Below are 23,396 nucleotides of genomic sequence, written 5' to 3'. Positions count from 1 at the left end.
TATACAACACGAGATATTATACAACACGAGATATTATACAACACGAGATGTTATACAACGCGAGATATTATACAGCACGAGATATTATACAACACGAAATATTATACAACATGAGATATTATACAACACGAGATATTATACAACACGAGATATTATACAACACGAGATAGTATACAGCACGAGATATTATACAACACAAAATATTATACAACACGAGATATTATACAACACGAAATATTATACAACACGAGATATTATACAACACGAAATATTATACAACACGAGATATTATACAACACGAGATATTATACAACACGAGATATTATACAACACGAAATATTATACAACACGAGATATTATACAACACGAGATATTATACAACACGAATTATTATACAACACGAGATATTATACAACACGAGATATTATACAACACGAGATATTATACAACACGAGATATTATACAACACGAGATATTATACAACACGAGATATTATACAACACGAGATATTATACAACACGAAATATTATACAACACGAGATATTATACAACACGAGATATTATACAACACGAGATATTATACAACACGAGATATTATACAACACTAGATATTATACAACACGAGATATTATACAACACGAGATATTATACAACACGAGATGTTATACAACGCGAGATATTATACAGCACGAGATATTATACAACACGAAATATTATACAACATGAGATATTATACAACACGAGATATTATACAACACGAGATATTATACAACACGAGATAGTATACAGCACGAGATGTTATACAACACGAAATATTATACAACACGAGATATTATACAACACGAGATATTATACAACACGAGATATTATACAACACGAGATAGTATACAGCACGAGATATTATACAACACAAAATATTATACAACACGAGATATTATACAACACGAAATATTATACAACACGAGATATTATACAACACGAAATATTATACAACACGAGATATTATACAACACGAAATATTATACAACACGAGATATTATACAACACGAAATATTATACAACACGAGATATTATACAACACGTTAGATACAGGTGAAGAGATCTCCCACATATTTCCTGCAGGAAGTCACAGAAACACTGCATGGAAGTGCAAGCATGCAATATATTGCTTGCAAGATTATTCACGCTACTATTCAAGCCTCGCCACCCACTCAGGCATGACGTTACGCTACCGTGCTACTGCTGTTGTTAATAGTACCTGTCATCACGAGAAAGAACTTGCCAAAATGTATTTAACATTGGTCGATCGTATGCCAAAGCGTGTAGCAATGCTTATAAAAGCAATGGGTAGTCATATCTTGTCTGGCATAGTGCCAGACAAGTGAAAAATGGCAAATGTAATACCTAATTACAAGGCAGGTGACAGGTCCTTAGCTTCGAACTATAGACCAATAAGCCTTACTTTCATAGTTGGTAAATTTATGGAATCAATAATTGTCGAAGCAATTCGTAGCCATCTTGGTAGGCATAAATTGATTAATGAATCTCAACACGGTTTTACAAAGGGGCGTTCCTGTCTTACGAATTTACTAACTTTCTTTACTAAGGTGTTTGAGGAGGTAGATCATGGTATTCAAAATATTGTGTATATGGACTTCAGTAAGGTTTTCGATAGAGTTCCACATCAGAGACTTTTGAGGAAACTTAAAGCACACTGAATAGAAGAATTTTTTTCCTGGGTAGAGGCATGGTTGACAAATAGGCAGCAGAGAGTTTGCATAAATTGGGAGAAATCAGAATGTGGGCACGTCACAAGCGGTGTTCCTCAGGGGTCAGTGTTGGGACCGTTGTTGTTCAGTTTACATAAACTTCATAGATGATGGAATAAACAGTGAAATATATAAGTTTGCTGATGACACCAAAATAGGCCGTCCAATTCATTCTGACGAGGACATTAGAGCACTCCAGGAAAATTTTAATAGACAGATGCAGTGGTCGGAGAAGTGGCAGATGCAGCTAAATATAGATAAATGCAAAGTTCTAAATGTTGGACAGGAAAATAGCCATGCCACATATAAACTAAATAATGTAGATCTTAATATTACGGATTGCGAAAAGGATTTAGGAGTTCTGGTTAGCAGTAATCTAAAACCAAAACAACAGTGCATTAGTGTTTGCAATACGGCTAACAGAATTCTTGGCTTCATATCACGAAGTATAAATAATAGAAGTCCTCAGGTTGTTCTTCGACTCTATATATCCTTGGTTAGGCCTCATTTAGACTATGCTGCTCAGTTCTGGTCACTGTATTACAGAATGGATATAAATGCACTGGAAAACGTACAGAGGAGGATGACAAAGTTGATCCCATGTATCAGAAATCTTCCCTATGAGGATAAACTGAGGTCCCTGAATCTGCACTCTCTAGAAAGGCGTAGAATTAGCGGGGATATGACTGAGAAGAAGAAAAACTTTATAAAACTGGGTTGCTTAAATGTGCGTGGATGTAGTGCGGATGACAAGAAACAGATGATTGCTGATGTTATGAATGAAAAGAAGTTGGATGTCCTGGCCCTAAGCGAAACAAAGCTGAAGGGGGTAGGAGAGTTTCAGTGGGGGGAAATAAATGGGATTAAATCTGGAGTATCTGAGAGAGTTAGAGCAAAGGAAGGGGTAGCAGTAATGTTAAATGATCAGTTATGGAAGGAGAAAAGAGAATATGAATGTGTAAATTCAAGAATTATGTGGATTAAAGTAAAGGTTGGATGCGAGAAGTGGGTCATAATAAGCGTGTATGCACCTGGAGAAGAGAGGAATGCAGAGGAGAGAGAGAGATTTTGGGAGATGTTAAGTGAATGTATAGGAGCCTTTGAACCAAGTGAGAGAGTAATTGTGGTAGGGGACTTGAATGCTAAAGTAGGAGAAACTTTTAGAGAGGGTGTGGTAGGTAAGTTTGGGGTGCCAGGTGTAAATGATAATGGGAGCCCTTTGATTGAACTTTGTATAGAAAGGGGTTTAGTTATAGGTAATACATATTTTAAGAAAAAGAGGATAAATAAGTATACACGATATGATGTAGGGCGAAATGACAGTAGTTTGTTGGATTATGTATTGGTAGATAAAAGACTGTTGAGTAGACTTCAGGATGTACATGTTTATAGAGGGGCCACAGATATATCAGATCACTTTCTAGTTGTAGCTACACTGAGAGTAAAAGGTAGATGGGATACAAGGAGAATAGAAGCATCAGGGAAGAGAGAGGTGAAGGTTTATAAACTAAAAGAGGAGGCAGTTAGGGTAAGATATAAACAGCTATTGGAGGATAGATGGGCTAATGAGAGCATAGGCAATGGGGTCGAAGAGGTATGGGGTAGGTTTAAAAATGTAGTGTTAGAGTGTTCAGCAGAAGTTTGTGGTTACAGGAAAGTGGGTGCAGGAGGGAAGAGGAGCGATTGGTGGAATGATGATGTAAAGAGAGTAGTAAGGGAGAAAAAGTTAGCATATGAGAAGTTTTTACAAAGTAGAAGTGATGCAAGGAGGGAAGAGTATATGGAGAAAAAGAGAGAAGTTAAGAGAGTGGTGAAGCAATGTAAAAAGAGAGCAAATGAGAGAGTGGGTGAGATGTTATCAACAAATTTTGTTGAAAATAAGAAAAAGTTTTGGAGTGAGATTAACAAGTTAAGAAAGCCTAGAGAACAAATGGATTTGTCAGTTAAAAATAGGAGAGGAGAGTTATTAAATGGAGAGTTAGAGGTATTGGGAAGATGGAAGGAATATTTTGAGGAATTGTTAAATGTTGATGAAGATAGGGAAGCTGTGATTTCGTGTATAGGGCAAGGAGGAATAACATCTTGTAGGAGTGAGGAAGAGCCAGTTGTGAGTTTGGGGGAAGTTCGTGAGGCAGTAGGTAAAATGAAAGGGGGTAAGGCAGCCGGGATTGATGGGATAAAGATAGAAATGTTAAAAGCAGGTGGGGATATAGTTTTGGAGTGGTTGGTGCAATTATTTAATAAATGTATGGAAGAGGGTAAGGTACCTAGGGATTGGCAGAGAGCATGCATAGTTCCTTTGTATAAAGGCAAAGGGGATAAAAGAGAGTGCAAAAATTATAGGGGGATAAGTCTGTTGAGTGTACCTGGTAAAGTGTATGGTAGAGTTATAATTGAAAGAATTAAGAGTAAGACGGAGAATAGGATAGCAGATGAACAAGGAGGCTTTAGGAAAGGTAGGGGGTGTGTGGACCAGGTGTTTACAGTGAAACATATAAGTGAACAGTATTTAGATAAGGCTAAAGAGGTCTTTGTGGCATTTATGGATTTGGAAAAGGCGTATGACAGGGTGGATAGGGGGGCAATGTGGCAGATGTTGCAAGTGTATGGTGTAGGAGGTAGGTTACTGAAAGCAGTGAAGAGTTTTTACGAGGATAGTGAGGCTCAAGTTAGAGTATGTAGGAAAGAGGGAAATTTTTTCCCAGTAAAAGTAGGCCTTAGACAAGGATGTGTGATGTCACCGTGGTTGTTTAATATATTTATAGATGGGGTTGTAAGAGAAGTAAATGCGAGGGTCTTGGCAAGAGGCGTGGAGTTAAAAGATAAAGAATCACACACAAAGTGGGAGTTGTCACAGCTGCTCTTTGCTGATGACACTGTGCTCTTGGGAGATTCTGAAGAGAAGTTGCAGAGATTGGTGGATGAATTTGGTAGGGTGTGCAAAAGAAGAAAATTAAAGGTGAATACAGGAAAGAGTAAGGTTATGAGGATAACAAAAAGATTAGGTGATGAAAGATTGAATATCAGATTGGAGGGAGAGAGTATGGAGGAGGTGAACGTATTCAGATATTTGGGAGTGGACGTGTCAGCGGATGGGTCTATGAAAGATGAGGTGAATCATAGAATTGATGAGGGAAAAAGAGTGAGTGGTGCACTTAGGAGTCTGTGGAGACAAAGAACTTTGTCCTTGGAGGCAAAGAGGGGAATGTATGAGAGTATAGTTTTACCAACGCTCTTATATGGGTGTGAAGCATGGGTGATGAATGTTGCAGCGAGGAGAAGGCTGGAGGCAGTGGAGATGTCATGTCTGAGGGCAATGTGTGGTGTGAATATAATGCAGAGAATTCGTAGTTTGGAAGTTAGGAGGAGGTGCGGGATTACCAAAACTGTTGTCCAGAGGGCTGAGGAAGGGTTGTTGAGGTGGTTCGGACATGTAGAGAGAATGGAGCGAAACAGAATGACTTCAAGAGTGTATCAGTCTGTAGTGGAAGGAAGGCGGGGTAGGGGTCGGCCTAGGAAGGGTTGGAGGGAGGGGGTAAAGGAGGTTTTGTGTGCGAAGGGCTTGGACTTCCAGCAGGCATGCGTGAGCGTGTTTGATAGGAGTGAATGGAGACAAATGGTTTTTAATACTTGACGTGCTGTTGGAGTGTGAGCAAAGTAACATTTATGAAGGGATTCAGGGAAACCGGCAGGCCGGACTTGAGTCCTGGAGATGGGAAGTACAGTGCCTGCACTCTGAAGGAGGGGTGTTAATGTTGCAGTTTAAAAACTGTAGTGTAAAGCACCCTTCTGGCAAGACAGTGATGGAGTGAATGATGGTGAAAGTTTTTCTTTTTCGGGCCACCCTGCCTTGGTGGGAATCGGCCGGTGTGATAATAAAAAAAAAATAAATAAATATGACTGAGATGTATAAATGGAAAACAGGAATTAGTAAAGGGGATGTAAATAGCGTGCTAGAAATATTTAACATAGACAGGACTCGCAGCAATGGTTTTAATATGGAAAAAAATCAGATTCAGGAAGGATATAGAAAGCACTGGTTAGATAATAGAGTTGTGGGTGAGTGGAACAAACTCCCGAGTACCGTCATAGACGGTACTCGGTCACGTTGTGTAGTTTTAAAAATAGGTTGGATAAATACATGAGTGGGTGTGGGTGGGTGGGAGTTGGACCTGACTAGCTGGTGCTATTAGGTCGGATGCCGTGCTCCTCCCTTAAGTGACGTGACTGACCTGACTAGGCCAAGGCGTTGGCTTAAGCCAGCGCCTTGAGTAAAGTTTCCAGATAAATGTCTTATTTCATCAGTGTCCCAATTAATAATCACACACACTACTACCAGTTGACATTAGAAGTTACTTGCTAGAAGGTAGGCGGTCTTACTGTGCATCAAGGGGAGGTGCTGGTCTTACCGTGCGTCACAGGGAGGTGCTGGTCAGGAGAGACACGGCCCCAGAGCCAGACCTTGTCCACCTGCTCTCTCTCACTGGCACTCCGTCCTCCACCCGCGAAGAAATCTGAAGGGTCATAACCAGGAACATTAGATAATGAGCTTTTCCTCCAGGAAATTGGTGCTACTCTCTCTCTCTCTCTCTCTCTCTCTCTCTCTCTCTCTCTCTCTCTCTCTCTCTCTCTCTCTCTCTCTCTCTCTCTCTCTCTCTCTCTCCCCTCTCTCTCTCTCTCTCTCTCCTTGGATCAAACCTGGTTAGATGAATGGTTTGGAGAACCTACGACAAGTTGACAAATTAGACACATAAACAACACTTGGGTATCTTTATTGAGGAACGTTTCGCCACACAGTGACTTCATCAGTCCATACAAAGGAGAATGGTGAAGAACAGAAGGAATTTGAGGTAATCAGTCCCTCAGCCTTGAGTCGATTTAGTAAGTCCATCAATTTTGAAAAGAACACAGCATATGTGCGAAGAAGTAGCTTATATACAGTAGGTAGGAGAGGTGTAGCAGTCGTAGGTGGTGTCACATTTGTCCAGTGTGGAAGTAGGTCGTACCCAAGGGTTAAGCAAGTGATGAATTCCCTGTATTAAGATCCCAAGATGTTGCTGTGTCAGACAGGAATGTAGACGAATGGTTCAGAGAACTCCTCCTGTTATTCCCCGTTCTCCTTTGTATGGACTGATGAAGCAACTGTGTGGCGAAACGTTTCCTCAACAAAGATCCCCAAGTGTTGCACATGTGTCTAATTTATCAAACTTGATTAACTCCCCTCAAGAAGCCAAAGAGTCATTTTCTCAGCACCTGCAACACAACACACTTAAAATGTAAAGGGGCTGTAGATCAACACCCCAAGACACAAAGGAGGTGTTAAGCAACAACACTAGGAAGCCCAGGAGCTGGGACTCAACCCAGCCTAACAAAACTAGGTGTGCCATATGCGTAGATTTTTAAGCTTATACGGTATTCCCTGGAATAATAATAATAATAATAATAATAATAATAATAATAATAATAATAATAATAATAATAATAATAATAATAATAATAATAATAGTAATATATAAATTTTATTTCTACAAGTACATGTACAAGGTATACAGTCCTAGCTGACATCAATGACATACTACTATATAGAAAGCCGCTTGTTGTACAGAGCATTTCGGGCAAATTAGGTTAATTTTGTCCCAGGATGCGACCCACACCAGTCTTCTAACACCCAGGTACCCATTATTACTGATGGGTGAACATGGACAACAAGTGTAAGGAAACAAACCCAATGTTTTTACCCTTGCCGGGAATCAAACCCGGACCCTCACCGTGTGAATTGAGAGCTTTTGCCACCAGGCCAGGAAGGAAGAGAGAAAGTATTGGTTTATATTGTGCGCGAGTGAAAATTTGCATATTGTGCATCGTTAAAGATGTATGAATTATTATTGTACACTAAATAAAGGTCATTATGATGGGCTGCAACATTTATTCAACATTTATGTATACATGTGCGGATGCATTCTTATTGGTGAGTATTCGTACGTAGAGGCATACATGGGCGTGAATGTATAGTTATCACTACCATTCTCATTACCATCACCACCACCATCCTCACTACCATACATGGAGATGGTTTCGGGAGCCAACTCCCCCACAGCCCGGTCTGAGACCAGGCCTTGTGGTGGATCAGGGTCTGATCAACCAGGCTGTTACTACTGGCCGCACGTAAACCGACGTACGAACCACAGCCCGGCTGATCACATACTGACTTTAGATACCTGCCTAGCCTGTTGATGCACGAGGTTTTCCAGTACCACATCCATCATCTTGGTTCTCCATGTTTTGGGACCTCCATGGGGCTCCAGGTTTTCCCAATTAATCTCCTTGTGATTAAAATCACCCATAACTAGTAACTTGGCTCTACCCGTGTGAGCTTTTCTGGCCACCTCAGCTAGTGTGTCCACTATTGCTCTGTTGCTCTCTTCATATTCTTCTTTTGGCTTCCTGCAGTTCCGTGGTGGGTTGTACATCTCTGCTATTACCACCTTAGGTCCCCCAGACTGAACTGTATCTACTGTGTAGTCCCTTTCGCCCATTAAGTCCATTCTTTCCAATTCTTCAAATCTCATCGGTTTTCAGTGAGCAGAGCAACACCTACCCCGCTGCTCCCTCTACCTTTCCTGTGTGTGTGTGTGTGTGTGTGTGTGTGTGTGTGTGTGTGTGTGTGTGTGTGTGTGTGTGTGTGTGTGTGTGTGTGTGTGTGTGTGTGTGAGTGTGTGTACTCACCTATTTGTACTCACCTATTTGTGGTTGCAGGGGTCGAGTCCTAGCTCCTGGCCCCGCCTCTTCACCGGTTGCTACTAGACCCTCTCTCTCCCCGCTCCATGAGCTTTATCAAACCTCGTCTTAAAACTGTGTATGGTTCCTGCCTCCACTACGTCATTTTCTAGGCTATTCCACTGCCTTACAACTCTATGACTGAAGAAATACTTCCTACTATCTCTCTGACTCATTTGTGTCTTCAACTTCCAATTGTGGCCTCTTGTTTCTGTGTCCCCTCCCTGGAACATCCTGTCCTTGTCCACCTTGTCTATTCCACGCAGTATTTTATATGTCGTTATCATGTCTTCCCTGACCCTCCTGTCCTCCAGTGTCGTCAGGCCGATTTCCCTTAATCTTTCTTCATAGGACATTCCCCTTAGCTCTGGAACTAACCTTGTTGCAAACCTTTGTACTTTCTCTAGTTTCTTGACGTGCTTTATCAAGTGCGGGTTCCAAACAGGTGCTGCATACTCCAGTATGGGCCTGACATACACGGTGTACAGTGTCTTGAATGATTCCTTACTAAGGTGTCGGAATGCTGTTCTCAGGTTTGCCAGGCGCCCATATGCTGCAGCAGTTATCTGATTGATGTGTGCTTCCGGAGACATGCTCGGTTTTATACTCACCCCAAGATCTTTCTCCTTGAGTGAGGTTTGCAGTCTTTGGCCACCTAGCCTATACTCTGTCTGTGGTCTTCTGTGCCCTTCCCCTATCTTCATGACTTTGCATTTGGCAGGATTAAATTCGAGAAGCCATTTGCTGGACCAGGTGTCCAGTCTGTCCAGGTCTCTTTGAAGTCCTGCCTGGTCCTCATCAGATTTAATTCTCCTCATTAACTTCACATCATCTGCAAACAGGGACACTTCTGAGTCTAACCCTTCCGTCATGTCGTTCACATATACCAAAAATAGCACTGGTCCTAGGACCGACCCCTGTGGGACCCCGCTCGTCACAGGTGCCCACTGTGATACATCATTACGTACCATGACTCGTTGTTGCCTCCCTGTCAGGTATTCTCTGATCCATTGCAGTGCTCTTCCTGTTATATGCGCCTGATGCTCTAGCTTCTGCACTAATCTCTTGTGAGGAACTGTGTCAAAGGCCTTCTTGCAGTCCAAGAAGATGCAATCAACCCACCCCTCTCTCTCTTGTCTTACTTCTGTTATTTTATCGTAAAACTCCAGAAGGTTTGTGACACAGGATTTGCCTTCCGTGAATCCGTGCTGGTTGGCATTTATACTCCTGTTCCGTTCCAGGTGCTCCACCACTCTCCTCCTGATAATCTTCTCCATAATTTTGCATACTATACACGTCAATGACACAGGTCTATAGTTTAGTGCCTCTTTTCTGTCTCCTTTTTTGAAAATGGGAACTACATTTGCCGTCTTCCATACCTCAGGTAGTTGCCCAGTTTCCAGGGATGTGTTGAAGATTGTGGTAAGTGGTACGCACAACATATCTGCTCCCTCTCTAAGGACCCATGGAGAGATGTTGTCCGGTCCCATTGCCTTTGAGGTATCGATGTCCCTTAGCAGTTTCTTCACCTCCTCCTCCTCTGTATGTATGTCGTCCAACACTTGTTGGTGTATTCCTTGTTGGTGTCCCCATCTGGTCTGTCCCCCCAGAGTCCTTCCTGTCTCTACTGTAAATACTTCCTTAAATCTCGTGTTGAGCTCCTCACATACCTCTTGATCGTTTCTTGTGAGTTCTCCACCTTCTTTCCTCAGCCTTATCACCTGGTCCTTGACTGTTGTCTTCCTCCTAATGTGGCTATACAGCAGTTTCGGGTCAGATTTGACTTTCGATGCTATGTCGTTTTCATACTGTCGCTGGGCCTCCCTCCTTATCTGCGCATACTCGTTTCTGACTCTTCTACTAATCTCCTTGTTTTCCTGGGTCCTATGCCTCCTGTACCTTTTCCATTCTCTGTTGCACTTAGTTTTTGCCTCCCTACACCTTCGGGTAAACCAAGGACTCGTTTTGGCCTTCCTATTATTTCTGTTTCCCTTGGGAACAAAACTTTCATCTGCCTCCTTGCACTTTGTTGCCACATATTCCATCATCTCGTTTACTGATTTTCCTACCATTTCTCTGTCCCACTGAACCTCCTGCAGGAAGTTTCTCATACCTGTGTAGTCCCCCCTTTTATAGTTTGGCCTGTCCCCTTCAGTTCCTGTTACCTTCTCCACTTGTAACTCTACTATATAGTCAAAACTCAGAATCACATGATCGCTAGCTCCAAGGGGCCTCTCGTAAGTGATGTCCTCGATGTCTGAACTGCTCAGGGTGAACACAAGATCCAGTCTTGCTGGCTCATCCTCCCCTCTCTCTCTGGTTGTGTCCCTGACATGTTGATGCATGAGGTTTTCAAGTACCACATCCATCATCTTGGCTCTCCATGTTTCGGGACCCCCATGTGGCTCCAAGTTTTCCCAGTCGATCTCCCTGTGGTTGAAATCGCCCATTACCAGTAACTTTGCTCTGCTCGAGTGAGCTCTTCTTGCCACCTCAGCCAGTGTGTCCACCATCACCCTGTTGTTTTCTTCGTACTCCTCTCTTGGCCTCCTGCAGTTCTGTGGTGGGTTATACATCACTCCAATGACTACTTTATGTTCTCCGGACTGAATTGTACCTACAATGTAGTCTCTTTCTCCAATCATGTCCATGCCTTCCATTTCCTCAAATCTCCATTGGTGTTTTATGAGCAGTGCAACCCCTCCTCCCCCTCTACTCCTTCTATCTTTCCTCAGGATCTGATATCCTGTTGGGAAGATTGTGTCTGTTATTGTCTCAGCGAGTTTTGTTTCTGTGACTGCTATGATGTCTGGGGATTTTTCACTGATTCTTTCATTCCACTCCTCATGTTTATTCGTTATTCCATCCGCGTTTGTGTACCAAACCTTTAGTTTCTTTTCTATCATTGTGGTCATGCAAGTATGTTGGGGTTGGGGGAGCGAGAGCCTTGGTGGGGGCCTATATGGGGCTATGGTGTAGGTGGGGTATGTGTTGGTGGGGGTGGGGTCAGAATGCCCATAAGGGACAGCTGTTGGGGTGAGGTTTGTGATATGGGGGTTGGTGGCAGAGGGAACAGTGGGTGGGTTGTAGTATAGGTTGCTCAGTTGCGTTGGGAATGTCGCGGGTGGGGTCTTTTGGTGGGAGATTCTGTGGGGTGTGTTTGCCCTTCCTCCTGTGTCTGGGTCCTGCTCATTTTCATTGCTTCTCGTTCCTCCTTGCGTCTCTGTACCCTCTCTTTCAGTGTAGTCCTTTCTTCTTGTGTTCTGTCGCGGTCGAGGTATACTCTCTGGTACCCCTCTTTGTCCCTCAGTCTTGCTTTCTCTTGCAGAATCCTGATTCGAACTGATTCTTCCTTGAAAGTTACTCTGACAGGCCGTATCCTTCCACTCGCAAACCACCCAATTCTCTGAAAATTTGTCACCTGGGTCATATTGCCCTCCCCTATTGTTTTCATGATGCCTTCAATCATTTTTTTCTCCTCCTGTTTTATTTCTTCAAAGTTGGCCCCCTTGGCTTCTTGGAGCCCGTACACAAACACTGACCTCGCCCTTTCCTCCTCCCACTGAGTCTCCATCTGCGTCCTCTGAGGCATTTTATTTCCTTCCATTGACATGTTCTTGCCTTCAGTCCCTGTCATATCTGAAACTTCTATTCTCAGTGGACTGTCTTTCCTGGCCAGCTGTCCCTTGCTACTGCAGTTGGCTGTTAGAATCTCTGCATATAACAAACCTTCATTGTCTTCGGACCTGTCGCTTGATCTTAGTGTGCTCATCGTCTTTTCCCTGGCCCCACGTGGGTCTGATAGGGCCTTCGTGTACGGCATGTCTCCGTTGTTGCTTACCATCCCCTTGTCTGCGCCTGACTTTGAATTTCCTGATGTCACATGTGTGTGTGTGTGTGTGTGTGTGTGTGTGTGTGTGTGTGTGTGTGTGTGTGTGTGTGTGTGTGTGTGTGTGTGTGTGTGTGTGTGTGTGTGTGTGTGTGTGTGTGTGTGTGTGTGTGTGTGTGTGTGTGTGGGTGTGTGTGTCTGTGTGTGTGTCTGTGTGTGTGTGTGTGTGTGTGTGTGTGTGTGTGTGTGTGTGTGTGTGTGTGTGTGTGTGTGTGTGTGTGTATGTGTGTGTGTGTGTGTGTGTGTGTGTGTGTGTGTGTGTGTGTGTGTGTGTGTGTGTGTGTGTGTGTGTGTGTGTGTGAGTGTGTGTGTATGTGTGTGTGTGTGTGTGTGTGTATGTGTGTGTGTGTGTGTGTGTGTGTGTGTGTGTGTGTGTGTGTGTGTGTGTGTGTGTGTGTGTGTGTGTGTGTGTGAGTGTGTGTGTATGTGTGTGTGTGTGTGTGTGTGTGTGTGTGTGTGTGTGTGTGAGTGTGTGTGTATGTGTGTGTGTGTGTGTGTGTGTGTGTGTGTGTGTGTGTGTGTGTGTGTGTGTGTGTGTGTGTGTGTGTGTGTATGTGTGTGTGTGTGTGTGTGTGTGTCTGTGTTTGTGTGTGTCTGTGTGTGTGTCTGTGTGTGTGTGTGTGTGTGTGTGTACTCACCTATTTGTACTCACCTATTTGTGGTTGCAGGGGTCGAGTCCTAGCTCCTGGCCCCGCCTCTTCACCGGTTGCTACTAGACCCTCTCTCTCCCCGCTCCATGAGCTTTATCAAACCTCGTCTTAAAACTGTGTATGGTTCCTGCCTCCACTACGTCATTTTCTAGGTTATTCCACTGCCTTACAACTCTATGACTGAAGAAATACTTCCTACTATCTCTCTGACTCATTTGTGTCTTCAACTTCCAATTGTGGCCTCTTGTTTCTGTGTCCCCTCCCTGGAACATCCTGTCCTTGTCCACCTTGTCTATTCCACGCAGTATTTTATATGTCGTTATCATGTCTCCCCTGACCCTCCTGTCCTCCAGTGTCGTCAGGCCGATTTCCCTTAATCTTTCTTCATAGGACATTCCCCTTAGCTCTGGAACTAACCTTGTTGCAAACCTTTGTACTTTCTCTAGTTTCTTGACGTGCTTTATCAAGTGCGGGTTCCAAACAGGTGCTGCATACTCCAGTATGGGCCTGACATACACGGTGTACAGTGTCTTGAATGATTCCTTACTAAGGTGTCGGAATGCTGTTCTCAGGTTTGCCAGGCGCCCATATGCTGCAGCAGTTATCTGATTGATGTGTGCTTCCGGAGACATGCTCGGTTTTATACTCACCCCAAGATCTTTCTCCTTGAGTGAGGTTTGCAGTCTTTGGCCACCTAGCCTATACTCTGTCTGTGGTCTTCTGTGCCCTTCCCCTATCTTCATGACTTTGCATTTGGCAGGATTAAATTCGAGAAGCCATTTGCTGGACCAGGTGTCCAGTCTGTCCAGGTCTCTTTGAAGTCCTGCCTGGTCCTCATCAGATTTAATTCTCCTCATTAACTTCACATCATCTGCAAACAGGGACACTTCTGAGTCTAACCCTTCCGTCATGTCGTTCACATATACCAAAAATAGCACTGGTCCTAGGACCGACCCCTGTGGGACCCCGCTCGTCACAGGTGCCCACTGTGATACATCATTACGTACCATGACTCGTTGTTGCCTCCCTGTCAGGTATTCTCTGATCCATTGCAGTGCCCTTCCTGTTATATGCGCCTGATGCTCTAGCTTCTGCACTAATCTCTTGTGAGGAACTGTGTCAAAGGCCTTCTTGCAGTCCAAGAAGATGCAATCAATGTGTGTGTGTGTGTGTGTGTGTGTGTGTGTGTGTGTGTGTGTGTGTGTGTGTGTGTGTGTGTGTGTGTGTGTGTGTGTGTGTGTGTGTGTGTGTGTGTGTGTGTGTGTGTGTGTGTGTGTGAGTGTGTGTGTATGTGTGTGTGTGTGTGTGTGTGTGTGTGTGTGTGTGTGTGTGTGTGTGTGTGTGTGTGTGTGTTTGTGTGTGTCTGTGTGTGTGTCTGTGTGTGTGTGTGTGTGTGTGTGTGTGTGTGTGTGTGTGTGTGTGTGTGTGTGAGTGTGTGTGTGTGTGTGTGTGTGTGTGTGTGTGTGTGTGTGTGTGTGTGTGTGTGTGTGTGTGTGTGTGTGTGTATGTGTGTGTGTGTGTGTGTGTGTGTGTGTGTGTATGTGTGTGTGTGTGTGTGTGTGTGTGTGTGTGTGTGTGTGTGAGTGTGTGTGTATGTGTGTGTGTGTGTGTGTGTGTGTGTGTGTGTGTGTGTGTGTGTGTGTGTGTGTGTGTGTGTGTGTGTGTGTGTGTGTGTGTGTGTGTGTGTGTGTGTGTGTGTGTCTGTGTTTGTGTGTGTCTGTGTGTGTGTCTGTGTGTGTGTGTGAGTGTGTGTGTGTGTGTGTGTGTGTGTGTGTTGTGTGTGTGTGTGTGTGTGTGTGTGTGTGTGTGTGTACTCACCTAGTTGTACTCATCTAGTTGAGGTTGCAGGGGTCGAATCCAAACTCCTGGCCCCGCCTCTTCACTGTGTGTGTGTGTGTGTCTGTGTGTGTGTGTGTGTGCTCACCTGATTGCGGGATGCAGGGTTCGATTCTCAGTTTCTGGACTCGCCTGTTTGCTAGATACTTCTGGCTTCACTTTCTCCTGGCTACGTGAGCCCTAGTATACCTATTCTTAAAGCAACGTAAGGTTTCTGACTCTACCACTTTGCTATCTAGGTCGTTCCTGATCACTCTAAGACTAAATAAATATTTTCCAACAATCATATAATTTATCTGTTCTTTCAACTTCCAGCTGTGACCTTGTGGTCCTGAGATCCATCTTTCAGACTTTCTCTGTCCACCCTGTCAATTATTATTATGTACGTCGTAGTCATGTCACCTTTGGTCCTTGTGTCCTGTAATGTCGTCAGGTTTAGGCATTCTAGCCTCTCCTCATAGTTCATACCACCATATTGACTCTGTTCCTGTTGCTACAGAAAAAGATTTCATAAGTAAGTCCCGTCACTCTCCCACATCACATACCGTGCACCAGATTTCGCTCTTCTTCCGTGGAGACAGAGACGAGGCGGCCCCCAGAGGCGCTCCCTTCACACACAGAGCACGCCTGAGCCCACGTCACCTCCTCTCTTATGAAGAAACAGCAGCCGTTGTGCACCCTGACCCATCCCTCAGGACACCATGATCCCCGTGTGGCCCCGTCACCGCCTCCTCCTGTTGCTGCTGAAGTAAGATTATGGTTAGAATAAAGCAACTTTTCCAGCATAGATTCTTCAGACCGCAATTATGAAAACGCATTTTGTTTTGTATCAAAATTAATCTGAAAACTATATATAACCTTCATGTAATTTACGTCATGTAAAATAACTTATTTACCAAATTTATGAATTTCAATATACTTAGCTATCTGTTTCCAGTTTCCTCTACTTTCAGAATTATTATTTTATCTGTGTGTGTTCTTCCCGACGCTGGTAGGAGACCGTGGACTCGACTTATATAATTATTCTCTCAAACGAAGTCCATCGACAAGATTCTAATGTTTTCTTTTATTTACAAGGTGAGAATATTTCCTCATGAGGCTGCCTCAGTTTATTTTCTCTTCCTCGGCTTTTATTTACGACTTGAAACCTCATTTGAAGGACCTAGGTAATGTTCGTCAGGAAACAGGACAAGTGTTTCCTGACGCGGGTCTTAGATGATGACCCGCCGTTGGAGCTTTTGGTCACCTGACCGAGGTCTTCCACCCGTTTAAAAATTACGGACAAAGTTGAAGGACCTAATGGATGTAATTATAACTATATTTTTTAAAGGGGGTGGAGGGGTAAGCCAGCGGAAGGCCTCGGTCAGATGACCTAAAGCTTAAACTGTGGGTCATCATCTATGACAAGCGTCAGGAAACACTTGTCCTCTTTCCTGACGGACATACCTAACCTAACCTCATATGATCGGTATGATGGTACCACTATGGATGGTACCACTATAACCCTGCCTCCTCCTGCTTCACCTCACCTGACTACAGTACATAAGCCACTTCTACGCCCTTTGCTGTACTTTCTACAAGACTGATGGACTGAATACATCGACTTCTTACACCCTTCTGATTTGTATTGGACTGATGAAGCCACTGTGTGGCGAAACATTTCTTCAATAAATATTCCCATATGCTGCATAAAAGTCTCAATCTTCAACTTATCAGTTTTAAACCATTTATAACATACAACATTCCCAGATTTTTTTATACGAAATAACTGCAGAAAACCTCTTCCGATTTACTTTCAACTTTCACCACTGGTGTTCACTACTTATAAGAAAGTTGGGATTGTTTAGGACGTGTTAGTGTGACTTTGTCAATGGTCCAAGTCGGACCGAAACGTCGTCGTAAGCTTCTCTCTTTTATGTGCGGGTTATTTGTGTATCGTTCCAGTCACGGTATTGTGCCTTTTTGTTATTTAATTATTTAGGACGTGTGTAGGAGCCAATTAGTTAATTTGAATTTTAATACGACACAGTATATTCACCCAGAAGATATTTTGTCTACTTATTAAAAATAATTGGACTTGCTGAAGAACGCCTCTTTGGATTGACTTCAAACTTTCAACACCAGTATGTCTTACAGGAATTTTCAGTATTTTTCTAGGCTTTGTAGCTCCTAATTTGCTAATTTCATTAATATTAAACATTAGGCTGTTCGTAAAATATTCATTATTGTTTGAAATGCTATGGTCACCTTTGTGTCCTTTCAGAGTAGAATAACCTGTGTTATATTCATTCAGATCAGTCTATTGATTTGCGTAATAAACGTGATACCAGCCTAATATAAACCAAACTTATTCTCAAGACACTCCCAAAACTTTTTTCTTTAAGTCAAAATTCTACGATAATCCCCCACAAAGTATCCTGTGTAATTTTTTTTCTCAACAAACCGGCCGTACCCCACCGAGTCAGGGTGACCTAAAAAGAAAAATGAAAGTTTCCCTTTTTAAATTTAGTAATGTATACAGGAGAAGGGGTTACTAGCGCCTTGCTCCCGGCATTTTATTCGCCTCTTACGACACGCATGGCTTAAGGAGGAAGGGTTCTTTTCCACTTCACCACTTTCAGTATGAACTTACATATGACAAAGTATGTCAAGAAACTGGATAAAGTGCAAAATACTGCACTGAGACTAGTCCCGGAGCTCCGGGATACAAATAGGTGCTGAAGGAATTGAACCCGATGACACTAGAGGACAGAAGGAGGGGATGGGGAACCCGATGACGAAGAACAAACACTGACAGGAGTGTAGATGAATGGTTCAGAGAACCGACATGTTGATAAATTAGACACATGTGCAACTCTTGGGTATCTTTATTGAGGAAACGTTTCGCCATGTCGGTTCTCTGAACCATTCATCTACAAACCTGTCAGACACTGCAACTTCTTGGGATCTTAATACTTGGGAATTCTTCGCTTGCCTAATTCTTGGGCACGACCTACTTCAACATTGAACAAATGTTACACGACCTATGACTGCTGCACCTCTCCTGCCAACGGTTTATAAGCTCCTTCTCAGCACGTATGCCGTATTCTATTCAAGATTGATGGACTGACCACATCGACTCAAGGTTGAGGGACTGATTACCTCATTCTCCTCCTGTTCTTCAAGATTCTCCTTTGTATGGACTGATGAAGCCACTGTGTGGCGAAACGTTTCCTCAATAAAGATACCCAAGAGTTGCACATGTGTCTAATTTATCAACTGACAGGAGTACACAGGGTGGAAAGGGCAAGTTTGTTAGAGAAGGATGAGACGAAATACATAATTATTTGGACTTAGAATGATTAGGAAGTGGAACGACCTTGACGGCGAAGTGGAAGTGGCAGGATACATACACAGGATTGGGACTGGATATGATAAGGATCAAGTAGCAAGGAGTGAACCAAGTAGCAGCCAACCGAGAAGCGGGGACAGGAGCTGAGACTCGACCTATGAAACTACAAATCGGCTAGTACAAGTGAGTGCTTGTACATCTGTACATGTACATCTGTACATGTACATCTGTACATGTACATCTGTACATGCATAAACGCATACATAAGCAAACACACATATATATTTTTATATTTCCTATCATCAGAATTTTACGAGCTACCTTCACTGTTTCTTTTGCCTGCACTAAGGTGTAGTGGGCTGGGCTTACGCAATACTGGGATACGCTCCTCGGAGAGCACGTAGACCTAAGCACATCCAGTAAATGGGTAGTGTAGGTACCAATTCCCCAATTCCATGCATGCAAATAAGACAGTGGTTTATATGGTTTGTATGAGGGGAGACATGATCGAAGTGTATAAGTGGAAGATAGGTATTAATAAAGGGGATATTAATAAGGTCTTGAGGATGTCTTTCCAAGAGAGAACCCGCAGTAATGGATTTAAATTAGATAAGTTTAGATTTAGAAAGGACATAGGAAAGTATTGGTTTGGAAATAGGGTAGTTGATGAGTGGAACAGTCTACCTAGTTGGGTTATTGAGGCTAGGACTTTGGGTAGCTTCAAATTTAGGTTGGATAAGTACATGAGTGGAAGGGGTTGGATTTGAGTGGGACTTGCACATCAGAGCTTATTTCTTGGGAGGCATTGAAAATTGGGTTGGGCAAATGTTTTGTTAGTGGGATGAATTGTAAAGCACCTGCCTAGTATGGGCCAACAGGCCTGCTGCAGTGTTCCTCCTTTCTTATGTTCTTTTGTTCTTATAACATGAGAACATTGCTCCCGACTGACGTCCACTGTCAGACCAGATATATGTCCTACGGAGGAGAAAACTCTGCCTGTTATCGGAATGTTAATGTGCCAGTTACACCGTGAGAATAGTAAGGCACTTTTTTTTTCTATGATACAAATTGAGATTATTTTTTTTCTGAAAGGTTTTAGACTTTCAGTGATGGTTTACTTTCCCGTAGCTCGGTTGGTAGCGCACTCAGCTCACACACTGAGGGTCTATAGTTCAATCTGACAGAGACCTTCGGCTGGCTTACCCCTCCACTCCACTAAAAATTATGGCTGTGATTATAATCATTTTTCAAACCATTCATCACACATAATCATTATAGGTCTTTTTCCCTAAATTTGGTTCTACTTTGCTCTTATCTATTATTTCACTTTCGAACTTTCTTTATTTCTTAATTTCTCACGTGTTACTAGGCTCACTTCATATATTGTTTGCCGGTCCTATTTTAAAAAGCTCTTCAACACCTTTTATTACATTGAACATTAAAATGGTATAAAATACCGACAGGTTGTTAGGTAAGACACATATGCAACAGTTAGGTATCTTTATTATGAAACGTTTCGCCTACACAGTAGGCTTCTTCAGTCAAGTACAGAAAAGTTGATAGAAGCAGAAGATACTTGAAGACGATGTAATCAGTCCATCACCCTTAAAGTTTTGAGGTGGTCAGTCCCTCAGTCTGGAGAAGAGCATTGTTCCATAGTATGAAACAATATGGAGATGAAGTGACAGAATGGAGCTTTTTAGCGCCAGACACTGCAACACAAGGGTATCTTGGTACAGACCTGCAATCAACTTCGACAACTTCCACTAGTGAGAGGGGCTGGATTTGAGAGGGACCTGACATCTCAACATCTGAGTTCTTACCTCTCCTAGTGGCCTACGTCTCACCTCTTGGCGCTATAAAAAGCTCCATCCTGTCACTTCTCCATATTGTTTCATACTATGGAACAATGCTCTTCTCCAGACTGAGGGACTGACCACCTCAAAACTTTAAGGGTGATGGACTGATTACATCGTCTTCAAGTATATTCTGCTTCTATCAACTTTTCTGTACTTGACTGAAGAAGCCTACTGTGTAGGCGAAACGTTTCATAATAAAGATACCTAACTGTTGCATATGTGTCTTACCTAACAACCTGTTATTACATTATTCTATAATAGTTCGAATTATTTTTTTGGATTTAACTGTTTAATTTTGTTTTCATACTTGCTACAGAATTCTTTGTAGAGAATATTTGTATCTGTCCCCCATAACATGATGTTCTGGCCTATCTAACCTAACTTAACCTAGCCTAACTTAACCTAACCTAACTTAACTTAACTTAACCTAGCCTAACCTAACCTAACCTAACCTAACCTAACTTAACCTAACTTAACCTAACCTAACTTAACCTAACCTAACTTAACCTAACTTAACCTAACCTAACTTAACCTAACCTAACCTAACCTAACCTAACCTAACCTAACTTAACCTAACCTAACTTAACCTAACATAACTTAACCTAACTTAACCTAACCTAACCTAACCTAACCTAACCTAACCTAACCTAACCTAACCTAACCTAACTTAACCTAATCTAACCTAACCTAACCTAACCTAACCTAACCTAACCTAACCTAACCTAACCTAACTTAACCTAACCTAACTTAACCTAACCTAACTTAACCTAACTTAACCTAACCTAACCTAACCTAACCTAACCTAACCTAACCTAACTTAACTTAACTTAACCTAGCCTAACCTAACCTAACCTAACCTAACCTAACCTAACTTAACCTAACTTAACCTAACCTAACTTAACCTAACCTAACTTAACCTAACTTAACCTAACCTAACTTAACCTAACCTAACCTAACCTAACCTAACCTAACCTAACTTAACCTAACCTAACTTAACCTAACATAACTTAACCTAACTTAACCTAACCTAACCTAACCTAACCTAACCTAACCTAACCTAACTTAACCTAACCTAACTTAACCTAATCTAACCTAACCTAACCTAACCTAACCTAACCTAACCTAACCTAACCTAACTTAACCTAACCTAACTTAACCTAACCTAACTTAACCTAACTTAACCTAACCTAACCTAACCTAACCTAACCTAACTTAACCTAACGTAACTTAACCTAACATAACTTAACCTAACTTAACCTAACCTAACCTAACCTAACCTAACCTAACCTAACTTAACCTAACCTAACCAAACCTAACCTAACTTAACCTAACCTAACCTAACCTAACCTAACTTAACCTAACCTAACCTAACCTAACCTAACCTAACCTAACCTAACTTAACCTAGCCTAACCTAACTTAACCTAACCTAACCAAACCTAACCTAACCTAACCAAACCTAACTTAACCTAAGCTAACCTAATTAAACCTAACCTAACCTAACTTAACCTAACCTAACCTAACCTAACCTAACCTAACTTAACCTAACCTAACCTAACCTAACCTAACCTAACCTAACCTAACCTAACCTAACCTAACCTAACCTAAACTAACCTAATCTAGCAGGTTTGTCTTAGAAATATCATAGAACTAAGTTAAAATGGGTGTAATTCCTTCTGATTGATCTAAGTCTGAGCGCTGGGAAAGAGAGGTGGTTTGTTATCATATTCACTACACTGGTTAATTATTCTTGCTATAATTCTGTAAAAATTTGGTTAAGTATATCGTCCTGGTTAAGTGAACACTTGCAAGTGCTAGAAGAGAAGAGTCACAGTCCCATAAGTTAACAAGTAAGATACACGTGTTTACCTGGAGTTTACCTGGAGAGAGTTCCGGGGGTCAACGCCCCCGCGGCCCGGTCTGTGACCAGTTAACTATTTTTATTCCGTAACGTTTAAGAATAAAGATAACTAACTGCTGTACATATGTCTTATTTATCAACATGTCGGTATTGTTTACTGTTTTCATATTCACCCATTAATAAAATAATTCACGATTTATACTTAATATGGAAATGGAAATCTGACGACGTTCCGGTCCGTCTTGACTCACCCGTGACTTACATTTGTCAAACCTAGAATGAGGAATTTTTTTTTTTCAATTTGTGGATTAGTTGTGAATTGTTGGTTTACCTTCAGGATGATGGTCTGCAGCCAGTCAGAACTGAAATCATTATTTAAAAATAAATTAGAAGAGGCAGCTTACCAGCAGCTGCCAGCAGGTTCAGCAGGAGAACCCAGGGTGTAGTCTTCATGCCTGACACAGGTACTGACTTACACCACAATATCGCCTCACTGGACGACACTGCCTTCGTCACAATATTTCACACACACGAGATGTACAGATCTATGTTCACGACCTCATTTACAAATTCCTCTTCTGGTAGATTAGTGTCCGGAAATCGTACTATATAAAATGCATAACTGATTGCCGAGAACTCTGCTAGAACTTGACAAATGTGGTGGCTGACCTCACCTGGGCCAACACCACCAGGACAATGCTGGTATCGGCTAGAACAGCACTTATCAACTTGTGTGTTTTTCAGGGTTTTTTTTATCCTGATTCATTAGTGACTTTATGATCAGGAAGGTTGCTTAACCGAGGACATGATAACAACACAATGTCTTTGCAGAGACAATGGCCAGTCATATGACATAATTCAGATGTCATTCGTGTCATGGCCTTTCAGGAGAGGGTACACATGCGTTTTCTGTTGAACACGTATTTCGTATTTTATGACAGCAAATTATGTGGCTACGCAGTGCAGTGCTCAACCATCATATATATATATATATATATATATATATATATATATATATATATATATATATATATATATATATATATATATATATCAATAACAACACTGCGACTAGCCAAGGCCTCGAACCCATGATGCTTTGGCCTGCCTCATGGTGGGTGAAAACTCATGACGCCTTAATCCGCTGGCCCATACAATCCTTTAGAGACGCGCATCCAGCGGAACTGAATGTTGTACATGCTACCAAGGACATACGATGGTGTGGATGGCTCTAGGCTAATTTCATTCTAGTCCCTGCTAGTCCTTGGGTAGCGAGTAGAACATCCAGTTCCGCTGGATGCACTACTCTTAAGGATTGTACGGTCCAGTGGGGTGCATATACATATAGGAATACATACACACAAACATGCATACAAGCGTATATACATTTTAATATTTTGCATTATAATTTTGTGACCACCCTACA

The 23,396-nt window shown here is 42.3% G+C and overlaps 1 protein-coding gene across 3 annotated transcripts in view; it reads right to left on the bottom strand.

The window, feature by feature from the left end:
• The window catches only part of LOC128702627 (macrophage mannose receptor 1), a 199,929-nt gene extending 177,246 nt beyond the window's left edge, over window positions 1–22,683 (bottom strand). For 2 of the 3 annotated variants that reach the window (XM_070099923.1, XM_070099921.1), the window contains exons 1-3: window positions 22,375–22,683; window positions 15,467–15,664; window positions 6,179–6,283 (exon numbers count right to left, since the gene is read on the bottom strand). In XM_070099923.1, coding sequence (XP_069956024.1) covers window positions 6,179–6,283; window positions 15,467–15,664; window positions 22,375–22,423 — 352 coding nt within the window. In that variant the 5' untranslated portion in view covers window positions 22,424–22,683. The remainder of the gene's footprint in view (window positions 1–6,178; window positions 6,284–15,466; window positions 15,665–22,374) is intronic. The other variant, XM_070099922.1, reaches the window with a different exon arrangement.
• Window positions 22,684–23,396: the final 713 nt, after the last annotated feature.

The sequence above is a fragment of the Cherax quadricarinatus genome, chromosome 70, assembly GCF_038502225.1.
Source record: "Cherax quadricarinatus isolate ZL_2023a chromosome 70, ASM3850222v1, whole genome shotgun sequence".
Classification (NCBI taxonomy): domain Eukaryota; kingdom Metazoa; phylum Arthropoda; class Malacostraca; order Decapoda; family Parastacidae; genus Cherax; species Cherax quadricarinatus.
The sequence above is the reverse complement of the archived record's forward strand: the minus strand, read 5'-3'. Positions and strand labels throughout refer to the sequence as shown.